Raw genomic sequence first — 13,388 nt, forward strand, 5'->3', positions numbered from 1 at the left:
ATGCACACACAGACACAGATACAAACACCCACATACACACACAGAGAGAGAACAACAGAAACCCTATCCCCATTCTCATTCTTCTGTTGCCACATTTTCTTGGAAAAGAAAAGCATAACAACACAATCTACAATATGGGGAATGTTGCACAAACCATTGCCAAACTCTTTCAAAAGGTTTGTGCTCTAATTCTCACTGCAGATTTGGACAAAGGCACCACAATATTTAAAGGATTGTTTTACGTGCGTTTCTTAAAGATTGAGAACATGGAAATAGAATACAGGAAAGCCTTAGCAAAAATATGCTACAGAAATCTCCTTTTTTCTACCATGTTCTTATATTCATTGATTGGATCCCAGGCCATCACTGAGATAGCTTCAAGTCACTTATTTAGTTGTACTGCAAAAAATTGTTATTCCCCTTAACATAAGTTTTGCTGAGATTAGAGCAATGCATTTCACCAACCACTCTACTGATGGGGCTTTCAGGTGCCCCCCGAGCAGCTTGGGATCAACCACTTTAGGTTGATGCAGTCAGACTCCCTTTTTTCCAGGTTTCTTGACTCATAGCCCAGAGATCTAGGTTAGTTAGTTTGGATAGCAACTGACCAGCAATGGCAGAGCAGATGCTGCACAATGCAAGGTGAAAGAGAAAGCCATCCAACACCTGAACAAGTTTTGAATGAGAGCTAAATCTAGTGGTATCAAAATTTGTCTCTTCTCTAATCCCATTCCACATTAAAGACAGTGGCAGATGATGATATTTGGTGAGAGGAGAAGAGAACAAAGATGTGAGGCTCCACTTCTTCTCCTTAATAAGGTCTCTATGGACAAGAAGGGTTTGGATATTTGGGAACGTCACATCTGTGGCTTGATAGGGATTGCTAGATTTGGGGCAGGGGAAGTATCTGCATTCAGTAAATGTTATCTGAGGAGAGCTTTGTGTCAGCTCATTGACTGTTAGACATCTTCATTTGGTCATGAAGAACCCTGAATCAATATTTTCATCAATTTTGTGGGCACTCTAAAGAATTTGGTATATCATACCCTGGTTTGACCTCTCCTCTGTTCAGCACTACTCTTTCTGAAATGCTTGAATACTTGAAAATAAAGTGTCTCAACCTCAATACAAATGTCCTGTTTACATCTCGACACTGTGTGAATGGAAACTAATTTATTTCTACTTTCTTCTTCCTGTACTTCAATCAGCCACCAATCTATATGAGGACTTCTCCTCTTATCGCATAGTTGCTAAATTTGCTCAGAGTCTTTGATGAGTGACTTTATTAAAAGCCTCTTGAAATGCCAAATAAACAAGGTCTGGCAATTGAATCATATCCACTTACTTGATGAAACTTTCAAATGTCTCTAAAAAAAATTAGTGAGGCAGGAATTACCTTTGCACAAACCATACCAAAGAATTAGCAAGAAGTTGCCATATGCCCAGATGACCATTCTATTTTTTAATACCACTTTTACATCAATTTACTTAGCTAGGTGATCTATACTTTCCTGGGCCCTTTTTAAAAAATTGATGCTAGAGCCATTTTCCATTCTTACGTTACAGAGGCTAGTCTATGCATGTTTATTTATCTTGTTTTTAAAAGCTGTAGAATGGATTAGTACAATTATTGGATTTGTTTTATTGAAATTTCCAGTCCTTTGAAGACACCGCTGAAAATGCTGGATGTTTCTAACTGTTCGCTGAACCATCTTGACATGGCTTATTTAGCCAATAGCCTACATTCTGAGAAACTAGAAGCTCTGGATATCAGTGGACATGATGTGGCTGATTTGTACCCATCAACCTTCTTCAAACTCCTGAACCATTCATCTTATACACTCAAAAGTCTCACACTTGAGGAATGCAACATTCAGGACATTCATATCAACATGCTGATTTTAGGATTGGTTCCTTGTCGGAAATTAGAGGAGCTGAAGTTCCTTGGAAATCCTCTATCTTCTCGAGCCTTGAAATGCCTTTTTAATATTTTCATTGATTTTCCAAGGCTGAAATATATCGAATTTCCAGTTCCGAGAGATTGCTATGCAAACAACATCAGTTACCCAATTGGCGAAAGTGATCTTTCAAAATTTGACCACCAGAAGTATGAGAGAATAGTCGAAGATCTTCACATGATTTTATTGCAAGCTAAGCGGGAAGACATCAAGGCTTCTACTCCCCTCTATGGAGGGTATGATGCTGCAATTCAAGAAACGGGAAACGAACTAGGAATTTCTTTGTTGAAGTCATTCCAAGATGCCCTACAAAGTTTCAGTGTGGCCCTTAAGGAAATGAGCTGACATTTGAAGCTGAACAGGTATATGCAAACAAAATGTGAGCACATATGGAGAACTGAAAAGGGTTTGTTGTCAGAGGTGGTATTCAGCAGGTTCTGACCAGTTCTGGAAAACCGATAGCAGAAGTTTTGAGTAGTTCAGAGAACCGATAAATACCACCTCTGACTCGCCCCACCCCCATCTATTCTCTGCCTCCCAAGTCCCAGCTGATTGGGAGGAAATGGGGATTTTGCATTACCCGTTCCCTGGAGTGGGGAGGGAATGGAGATTTTACAGTCTCCTTCCCCTGCCACGGTCACCAAGCCACACCCACAGAACCAGTAATAAAAATTTTTGAATCCCACCACTGTTTGTGGTACCCTCAAACTTTTATCATGGTCACCTGAAGATCTCCTGTATATCCCCTTTGATATTGGTTTGATCTTCTAACATCTTCATTTCTTGAGAAAATTCAGACATACAGTACATACTAAAAATAAGATAAATCACAAATGTATAAAAAAGTATGCATGAACATACTGATGCCCATCTGTTCCCTATTACACAATTCAATATTGGGCAGGCACTTTACTTAGGGAATTCCAGAGCAAGCTCTAATGCAGTAAATGCAAAATTACAAACCATATTGCATCCTTCCTCATTTCCTATATATCCTACATATCCTATAGATATTTTGGCAAAAAAATTGAAGCCCTTGTTGGCAAATAAAATATCTGATATGGATGCTAAATAGATGGCTGTTTCAGAATGCTTCGATACATGGTACTATTTTAAGATCATGAGCCAACCTGAGATTTCTCAATGCCTATGCACTCAATATTAAGGTGAGATATTCCTGCCAGTCTCTTTTTTTTTTTTAATTTGTAGAATGGACATTTTATCCTAGACAGCCCAACCTACCCAGTTTGTTTGATTAAATTAAATACTATACTGATATAAGTGAGAGAAATGACTATTGGGCTTTAATTTTCAGCGTTTTTCTTGGTAAATCAGGTTAAGTGCAGCATATGGCTGACTATACGCAAGAAATATAGAATATATGTATTTTTGCCTGATTTTGACTGACAGTGTATTTGATAATAATTACAGAGAATTAACAAGAATATTGAAATGAGTTTTTCTCTTAGAATTCTTATTTTTCTGCTTAGCTCCTCATTCTCTAGCACAGTGTTTCTCAACCTTGGCAACTTGAAGATGTCTGGACTTCAACTCCCAGAATTCCCCAGCCAGCATTCGCTGGCTGGGGAATTCTGGGAGTTGAAGTCCAGACATCTTCAAGTTGCCAAGGTTGAGAAACACTGCTCTAGCACTTTATCTGCCAGATTCTGAATAAAAAAAGGGAAATATAGGTAGTTGTCAACTTATAACAATTCATTTAGTGACCATTCAAAGTTACAGCGGCACTGAAAAATGAGACTTATGACCGTTTTTAACACTTATGACCATTGCAGCATCCCCATGGTCACATGATCAAAATTCAGGTGCTTGGCAACTGGTTCATACTTATGACCTTTCCTGTGCCCCGGGGTCATGTGATCCCCTCTGCGACCTTCTGATCAGCAAAGTCAGTGGGGAATCCAGATTCACTTACTAATTTAACAAATGTAACAATTCACTTAACAACTGTGGCAAAAAAGTCGTAAAATGGAGCAAACTCACTTAACAAATGTTTCACTTAGCAACATAAAAGTCATAGACATTTGTTATGGCTCATTGAATATCTAATATGGGAAGGAGGCACAGATAGGGAGATAGACCCTATATAAAACACAGAAAGAGCAAAATTTGCTAATCAGGGGAAAGAGGTTGTCAAGGGTGCATTCATTGTCACTCCTCTTCCTTTTCCTCACTGCTTATCTGGGGATTATACCTTGTTTTCCCGAAAATAAAATCTTCCTGGATAATAAGCCCAGTTGGGCTTTTGAGTGCATGCACTAAAATAAGCCCTCCCCTGAAAATAAGCCCTCCCCTAAAATATTGCAACACAGCAGTAACCATGAGATGACCACGCTCGCCACCTCCTGCACTTCAAAAATAATAAGACCTCCCCGAAAATAAGACCAAGTGCTTATTTGGGGGGTTCAGAAGAAAATAAGACCCTGTCTTATTTTCAGGGAAACGGGGTAGGTTAGCCTCACTTGCAGCACACAGTACAAGGTCTGTACAGAGTCCTCACAGAAGCTCTAGCTCAGCGTTTTTCATGCCTGACAACCTTACGAAGTATGAAGAACACTGCTCTGCACCAGAATGGACAACCTGAAACCCCAGGTCACCTGAGGTCTCCAACTTTGCTAACGTTTTTGTTTTTCCTGCGCTCCTCAAGACTCTGTTTACAATTTCTTAAAATCAAGTGGAGAGTTTCCCACTATTGTGAAGGAAGTAGTGTAAAATGTAAGCCCTGGATAGCATGATATGTGCATTAAAAGACTAAAAGAATTCTTTTCTAAAGGATTTTAGAGGGGGAAATCCTTCTAAATCCTAGAAATTTTTTTCTAGGAGGTAAAATCTGGTTTAACCAGCATGTCAGGTACAGGTTCTCTTTTTATATTGCTGTCTTATTTGATTTTTGAACCTTCCCAAATGTACAGTGGAATGTGTCCTTACCACCACCACCCCTTAAAAAAGATTTCCAAGCTTTCAAGCAAGAGTGCCAAGGAAGCCCTATAGACTAGATATAAATCTCTGATCCAAAGCATCTTATGTTCAATCAGGAAAACCAGAATGCAGAAAATGAGAAGGGGGGAGCTGCTGCAGGGGAGCTAATGAACTGCTATTATCTCAAATAATGCTAAGTTCCAGAGAAACAAAATATTTTTTTCCAGGTCTAAAGTACCTTGCTTATATCTTGCAAAATGTGTGTTTGAATCAATTACTTTTGAACAAAGGGAAGATTGTTCTTAATTATGCCTTTGATCACTTTCTTAACAAAAAACACTGCATATAAAGCAGGTCAACCTGTACAGGGATCTGATTTTAAACTGCATTGTTCTCTGAGTCATCATTTAATCCTAAATAAAGTCATAGACATAGACATTTGTTATGGCTCATTGAATATCTAGCATGTACGCATACAAACACGCACTCAACAATGGAAAGAGAATTTAGTGTGGACACTAAATGAAAACAGAGTATTGGTTCATCTTCCATAATCAAAAGTAATATCCAAATGAGGAGAAATGAACTCTGATTATTCAGCTTTTCAGTGCATTACTTTTCCATAAGGATGTTATGGCTGAGGTTCCTTCACATCCATTCCAAATGGACACTTTCCAATTCTTTATCTCACCACTTTTTCGGATACTTTCCTTTTTACATCTTATTCACTAAGTAACTATCTGCCAACATTTTACATCCCCGAACTTCCTCACTGCTCTTAACTAATGACACTTCTGATCTTATAGAGCAGCAGTCCCCAACCTTTGTGGCTTGGCAGCCCAGCTGGGAGTGGGGAGAGGGGAACCTTTCCTACGGCATGCACACACATGTTTGCATGTGCACAGCTTCGCTCACGCAAGAGAGAAGAGAAGCCCTTAGAGCATGGTTTTGCAGTCTTTCAGGCTTCTCAATGCCAAAAGCTTTTGCAAAAGGACAGGAAGTCTGAAGTAGTGCGCGATTACTCTCCCGAAGACTTTTGTCCATTTGCAAGAGCTTTTGGTGCAGAGAAGAGACGCCTTTGGGGGAGCAGTCTTCTGCCCCTTCAGACTCACCCAAAATTGGTTCGGGCGTCCACTGGACAACCTCGGTGAGTCAGCAAAACTGAGCAGGGCACCCTCATCCTACTCAGCCTCTGCTCTCACTGCTTCGCTTTTGGAGCATCCGGTGCAAGTCGTTTGGAAGCCCAGCTGGGGTAGGGGAAGAAGGGAACAGGGGTGTGTGAGCAGCGGGCCGGTATGCATGGGCACGCAGCTCCATTCACACAAGAAAAAACAATGGATTCTCACATGGCCAGATTCCAAATAGGCCATGGCCCCAGGGGTTGGGGACCCCTGCTACATACTACATTTTCACTCTAGACCTGGGATTCTCAGCTTTGACAGGTTTAAGATACAAGTTGTCTGGAGAACAAGCAAGCTGGCTGGAGAATTCTGGGAGTGGGACTCTAGGCATCTTAAAGTTGTCAGAGTTGAGAAATACTACTGTAGATCCACCCTATTAGAATTCTGATTTGTGTAAATCCGAAACTCTCTCTCCATTTCCTTTTAACTTTTGCCCTACTACCACAGATGAGTCTTTGTTACTTTTATTTGGAGAAAATTCAGTATTAGATATGATGATCAAATAGAAAAAGACACTAGGAGAATTGGAATGATTATTCTTGGGATAAATAGTGTTTTCCAGCTATTGTCCCAGGAACTGAGTTACTTTTATCACAGAAGCAGTTGATCTTCACACTTGATTAGACTGTAAAGTCAGCACTAGTGAGCTATTGATTTTGCAGTTATGGAGCTTGTATTTTTAGGCTAAATAATTAAAGCATTACAAATTGAACTTAAGGATGCATATCACCTAATTTAATGCAGACATGAAGTGTAATTCGAAAAGAATCTTGTATTACACCTTGATTTAACTCTGATGGAGTCAACTAAAGCAACATATGCTTGCTTCAGTAGTCAGATTAGGGCTCTTGTGGTTTACACTAATGCAAAATGCCTTGCTTTACAATATTTTAGAAAAAAATAGCATTCTTGTGAATGTTAGAAGGTGGAATTATGTGAAGGAAAACTTACCATGTAACAATGACATCATCTTCATCTTCACTTATACCAGGGGTGTCAAGTTCATGATGTCATGGCATCATCACGTGATGTATCATGACTCCCCCCTTGACTAAACCAGGTGTGAGAGTGGCCGGCACGTAACACATCTGGCCCACAGGCCGTGAGTTTGACACCCTGACTTATACATACATGTGTAGGCATTACATTGGTTACAGGATTTGTGGGAGAAGCTCACATAGGGGTTTTCTGAATGGATATCTGCAGGTACCACTTTCTTGCCAATTATAGTGAACATTTGCTGCATTGTAGGGGATCCTGGAAATATTTAGGTATGCCTTCAGATGAATATAAGTTTCTGGCCAGATCTATCCAGCCATCCTGCTTCAGTGTTGTGTAAGGTGACCAGATTTTCAGATTGGTAAAGAGGGACACCATTGACGGGGGGGGGGGGGGGGGGACACAAGGAATTTGTCTTCGGTGTACATAAATAAAATAAAATACAATACATTCATCAAGAATCATAAGCTACAACACAGTGATAGTCTCTCTCTCTCTCTCTCTCTCTCTCTCTCTCTCTCTCTCTCTCACACACACACACACACACACACACACACACACACACAAATACACACACACTCCTCCTCTGGATTCAATGGGGTTTAGGAAATCCCCCCACCTCACAGACTCCCTCTTTCTTTCTCTCTCTCCTCCTCTGGATTCAATGGGATTTTTAGAAAATCCACACTCCTGTGCACACAGTCCCCCTTTCTCTCTCTCTCTCTGTCCCTCCCTCCCTCTCCCTCTCTCTTTCCTTAAATTCTGAAGCCTGAAGAGGGAAGGGGGCTTGAAAATAGTAAAGATCCTCAAGGATAAATTCTTCTGCTTTTGATTTGCATTACTACAGCATATTTCTACTAAGCTCCTGTAAATCTATGCTTTTGATACACATACTGCTGCATAGCATTCACTAAAGGATTCCATGTGTTATCATTTTTCCTAGCTGGGTCTTTGGTCCAATAAGTAAAAGAATTTGCAAGCATGTAGGTATGACATATGGTGAGCTCATGTAACTTGAGGCTGCCACTTGTTCCTCTGAAGCCATAGCCATTTCTTCCTCTGAAATCTCTTCTCTTCAAATCAAAGTCCTTTAAACATTATGCCAAGCAAATTGGAGTTCTTCCATTCAGATCCTGTTTCAATCATGATAATTGGCAATTTTTTTTACTACAACGTGCCCTGCATATTTCATTATCTGGAACGTCATTGGAGGGATCAGGATGGGTCTTCAGCATTTTAAAAACAGGGATGCTGGAGCTAAAAACCTCAGTGTAAAATACTTAGAGCTGGAGAGAAAGAGTTGGAGAGATCCGTGCTGTTTGTGAGCTTGGAAAGCGGGGGATTATGCCGTCTTGGCCAGCCGATCCCCACCCCCACCTCCATCCCCGTGCCTCAAACCCTGTTCCTCCCCTCCACTCCAAAACTCCTCGGGGCAGAAGGAGGGGTGGAGGTAGAAGCGTTCAGTTTTTAAAAAAAGACTGGGGAAAAAAAGAATTGAATTGAAAACAGTAACGAGAGTGACAAAAATCAGAGTATCAAAAAAAACCCCAACCCAACGCTTTTTTTGTGCTTTTTTGTGCTTCGCTCCAGGATCCAGATGAGGTAGGCTACGGCCGTTCCCAAAATTTTTCCCCTCTCCCAGTCTCCCTCTTTCTCTCTCTTTCCCCCCCACAAAAAGCAGGACGTAATAGAGCTGTTTTGAGTCCCGATCATTCGGGATCCATTCAGAATCCTCTCGCTGCCAAACTCTTAAAAGCTTTATCAACTCTACAACAAACCCCTTTTTCTCCCCTCTTCTCCCCTCCTTTTCTTCTCTTTTTTTCCTTTCTTTCCTTTTCCTTACTTTTCTTTCTCCCGCAGACACACGCCCCAAATTTTTGCTGATTCTTAACCGCCATTGGGGGGAATGGAAAAAGTGGAAAAGGCAATATTCTATCCTATCTGGAATAACACGGGGGATTCTCAGTCATCCTGGAGCTCCCTGGACATCGCAGCAGCCCCAAGTGCGTGGGATTTCAGCGTTTTTCGCATCGGGGCGTGCTGCAGGAAGAGGGAGTGAGCTTAACATCTCAGCTTTGCTGCCCAGCGCTGGCAGAGAGGGTGGCTCCCCCCCTACTCAGAGCACCTGAGCTGGGCACCGCGTTACCCCTGCCCTGCCTACTCAGACCAGCTGAGCCTCCCTGGACATCGCAGCAGCCCCAAGTGCGCGGGATCTCGGCATCGGGGCGTGCTGCAGGAAGAGGGAGTGAGCTTAACATTTCAGGCTTTGCTGCCCAGCGCTGGCAGAGAGGGTGGCTCCCCCCCTACTCAGAGCACCTGAGCTGGGCACCGCGTTACCCGTGCCCTGCCTACTCAGACCAGCTGAGCCTCCCTGGACATCGCAGCAGTCCCAAGTGCGCGGGATCTCGGCATGGGGGCGTGTTGCAAGAAGAGGGAGTGAGCTTAACATCTCAGCTTTGCTGCCCAGCGCTGGCAGAGAGGGTGGCTCCCCCCCTACTCAGAGCACCTGAGCTGGGCACTGCATTACCCCTGCCCTGCCTACTCAAACCAGCTGAGCCTCCCTGGACATCGCAGCAGCCCCAAGTGCGTGGGATCTCGGCATCGGGGCGTGCTGCAGGAAGAGGGAGTGAGCTTAACATTTCAGGCTTTTCTGCCCAGCGCTGGCAGAGGGGAATCCCGTCTCGGCCTCGGGTGGCTGCGGCAGAAGCAGCGAGCTTTCCCCACTGCATAGGGATGTGGGGGAAGGGCTCGGGCGCAGGGAGGGGGAAACAGGCATCTGTCAAAACCCCGAATCCCGTCTCAGCCTCGGGTGGCTGCGGCAGAAGCAGCGAGCGTGGGGGCAACACTTCACTGGGAGTGACCTCTCTTTCCCCGCTGCATAGGGATGTGGGAAAAGAGCTCGGGCACCCAGTTTTCTCTCCCCCCCTTCCTTCCTTCTCTCTCTCTGCTCTGAGAAAGGAGCAGCGTTCTGGTGAGCCCCGAGAGATTCCCCCGTTCTCTCTCTCTCTCTCTCTCTCTCTCGCTCGCTCGCTCTCCTGGCTCTTCCAAGCCGAGGCGGCGGGGGCGGGAAGAGGAGTCCGGGGAGGAGGGAGGGAGGAAGGGGAGGTGGCTGCGGCGGCTGGGCGATGGCCAGCAGCGACCGAAGCAGGGGGAGGGAGAGCTAGATTTTGGCGAGGCGGCCGCGGGAAGGACCGAGGGAGGAGGAGAGGACGGGGCTGCTTGGGAACGGAGAGGCAGGAGAGCGAGGCGGCTGCCGGCCGTTTCACCCCGCGCAGAGAACTTCCAGTCGTTCCGCCGCCGCAGGAGAGCCGCAGGGGAGGGTGGCGGGATGCTACCACGCCTCGCGGACTCGCGGTGTGGTCGCTGGGAACCGCGCAGCACAGGCGCCGCCACACCGGCAGAAGCTCCGTGAGTCCGGCGGGGGCTGTTTCACTCGTGCAGAGAAATTCCACTCGAGTTCCAGAGCTTCTGCCGCCCGTGGCGGCGCAGCACAGGGGCTGGCTGTGACGCGAGGAGGTGAAATGAACTCCGCAAAGGGGGAGAAGGAGGAGAGGAGGGCTGTCTCCTCCCCCCAGTGCCTCCCGATTCCCACCGGTACCAATTCATAACATGATTACTCACCAGTGAGTAACATAGCATGGTCATCTCAAGCGAAGCTCCCCTCCCCCGCAAACTGCATTGCCCACACGCGCGGGGATTCAAAGTATCCAGCCGGATTTCTTGAATCCCCGCGTGTGTGCGCAAGGCAGCTAGGCAGGCTCTGCTTGGGAGGACCAGGCTATGGAGGGCATAGCATGGTCATCTCAAGCGAAGCTCCCCTCCCCCGCAAACTGCATTGCCCACACGCGCGGGGATTCAAAGTATCCAGCCGGATTTCTTGAATCCACGTGCATGTGGGCAACGCAGCTAGGCGGGCGGGCAACCCGCTTGCTGACACGCTGGACGCGGCAGGGCAGGGGCCCGCGGCCGGGAGCGGCTTCTGGCGGCTACCGGGCGGCGATCTCACACCATCCGCTCGCGGCTCTTAATACTCACCAGTCAGCGCAGCTGCAACCTCTTTCGTCTTTTGGTGAAAGGAAATGGAAACTCGCGCAGACGTGCTGAAAATTTCCAATCCCAGCCAGCTCACTGATTGGCTGGAGTCCAGGCCAATCCAATCAGTGAGCGGGCAGGCTGGGCTGGCTTAAATTTGTAGGTAGGTAAAAGCACACTTTTTTTGGCGCTCGCAGCTCCCGCCCATCAGCTGCTAGCTTGCTGGGCTGGCTCATCGGTAGGATAGAGAACAAAACGATGAGCCAGCCCAGCAAGCTAGCAGCTGATGGGCGGGAGCTGCGAGCGCCAAAAAAAGCGTGCCTTTTAAAAAGGCGGGCGGGACGCGGGAAAATGCGTTGGAAGGCGGGTGTGTCCCGCCAAAAGCGGGACGTCTGGTCACCTTAGTGTTGTGTGAACAGAGGACAGCTATCAACAGATCTCTAATTTGCCGTTTTTAGCACTGGAAGGACAAAGACAGGCTGGTCAGGAATGATTTTTGTATTTAAAATAATCTGAGAAGTTTCTGCTGCATCCAGATCCTGGTATGTGGATCTTTCAAATTAAGAAACAAAATTCTGCTATATTTATTTACTGACAGTATGTATTAATCAGTCAAATATCCTGGCCCTTTGTTCAGGTGTACAGCATAAAGCCACAGGTTGAAATACAGCAAGTTTATTTTTACAGATTTGATTGATTGAAATGCTTCCTTCTTTGTCCAGAATCATATTTATGGCTAACTCCAAACTTTTCTGTTATAAGGGAATTGTATCCCTTTTACTATATGTCAGATCTACAATTCTAAAAATTTCCCATCAGCATGAATAATGGGAATTTTGGGGGTTGCATTCTGAATATATCTTGAGTATGCCAAATTGCAGAAGGCTGATGTACAGCCTTTATGTTATCCCTTTAAAAAAAGAGGAAGTACTTCCTTCATGGATTTTATTTCATCAATGAAATATTGTATCGTCAGTCTGGCTTCTGTTAGTGAATGATAGTTTCAAAGTTTGGAAGAGATTTTTGCTCTGAGTTTAACATACCAATTTGAAGATTATGCATATATTTTTAAAAAGGCACCAGATCTCAGGTAGGTATGTAAACACCATCAGACTAAACTGAGAAAGCATAAAGTAATTACTAATGATGGAACATCTGTTCCTTCAACCTGGTCACCGGTGAAAATGTTATTGATATCAATCTACTTTTCATTTCCTTAATGGATATTGATTGTCGTAACAGATTTTATTTAGCAGCATTTAAAGGGCAACTAGGTCATAAACTACCGTAGTAGAACAAGTGACAAGCAGGATTCAGATCTTGCTCTACTGGTGGTAAAACTATGCCCATCACATTAGGATTTAAGCTACTGATAATCTTATATGTACTCTGAGGATAATGAAATGATCTTTCATGACCCAATAATGTGTGTGAAGTTTAGAATATTCTTAGAACAGCTACCTCATTGCCAAGCAGAAAGAGAGACGTGCCAAAGTGGGTATATTCTGTCTAAGCAGTGTTATAGCTCAGCAGTCCAAGACTTAATCTTTGCCAGAGAAACAGTTGTAGCTTCTAAAATATTCATTCATTCATTCATTCTATCGCCATCCATCTCACACACCTCTCCAATAGCCAAGTTTAATATGTGAAAAGGAAGAGGAGAAGGGAAGGGAGATGCCAGCCTGCTTAGACAAGCTGCTAGCAGAAATATGCCATTAAAGGGGAAACCTCATTATACATCCCAGGGAACTGAACAGCAATGAAGGAGGAATACCCTGAGGGATATCAGTAGTATAGACCAGTGTTTCTCAACCTTGGCAACCAAGGTTGAGAAACACTGGTATAGACAACATAAAAAATAGCCATGAAGGACAGTGAGAAGAACTACAGTATTACCAAGCTAAGGCTCAGACAAGCATGGCTTCAGCCCATTCCAAGAAACTAATCAAAGAAAATGCCCCATACAGGGCCCTCCCAAAATTCACATAAAAATAAAGTGAGGGAGAAGCACCTTCCCATTTGCAATATTCTGTGGCTAGAGCTGTTCTAATAAAAGTAGTTTCAGGCCTGCATGTCATTGGTTTCTTGGTTAGATCTACCCTGAAAGGCTGACAGAAGAAGCATTTGAACTTTATGCTCTGTTGCCCTCTTCTGCCCAAGCACTTTAACATTGAATGAGCTGTAAGATTCCAGAAAAGCTGTCTAATTTTCATCATAAAATAAATCACATCTGAGCTCATCTGAGCATCAATCTAAATAGAAAAGCTGGGCAACAAAGTCC

General features: G+C 44.2%; 1 protein-coding gene across 4 annotated transcripts in view; it reads left to right on the forward strand.

Moving 5' to 3' along the window:
• LRRC14B (leucine rich repeat containing 14B) overlaps window positions 1-13,388 on the forward strand; it is a 33,495-nt gene that overhangs the window by 2,492 nt on the left and 17,615 nt on the right. For 3 of the 4 annotated variants that reach the window (XR_015696768.1, XM_087716381.1, XM_087716382.1), the window contains exon 2: window positions 1,658-2,320. Coding sequence is in view for 3 of the 4 variants with exons in the window: in XM_087716381.1 (XP_087572507.1) it covers window positions 1,658-2,303 (646 nt within the window). In the remaining variant the exon portion in view is untranslated. Of the gene's footprint in view, window positions 1-1,657; window positions 3,204-13,388 lie in introns of those variants that run through there. The other variant, XM_014068310.2, reaches the window with a different exon arrangement.

This window comes from Thamnophis sirtalis, unplaced genomic scaffold (genome assembly GCF_051295495.1).
Source record: "Thamnophis sirtalis isolate CommonGarterSnake01/CBP01778 unplaced genomic scaffold, rThaSir2_p1.2 scaffold_5, whole genome shotgun sequence".
Classification (NCBI taxonomy): Eukaryota; Metazoa; Chordata; class Lepidosauria; order Squamata; family Natricidae; genus Thamnophis; species Thamnophis sirtalis.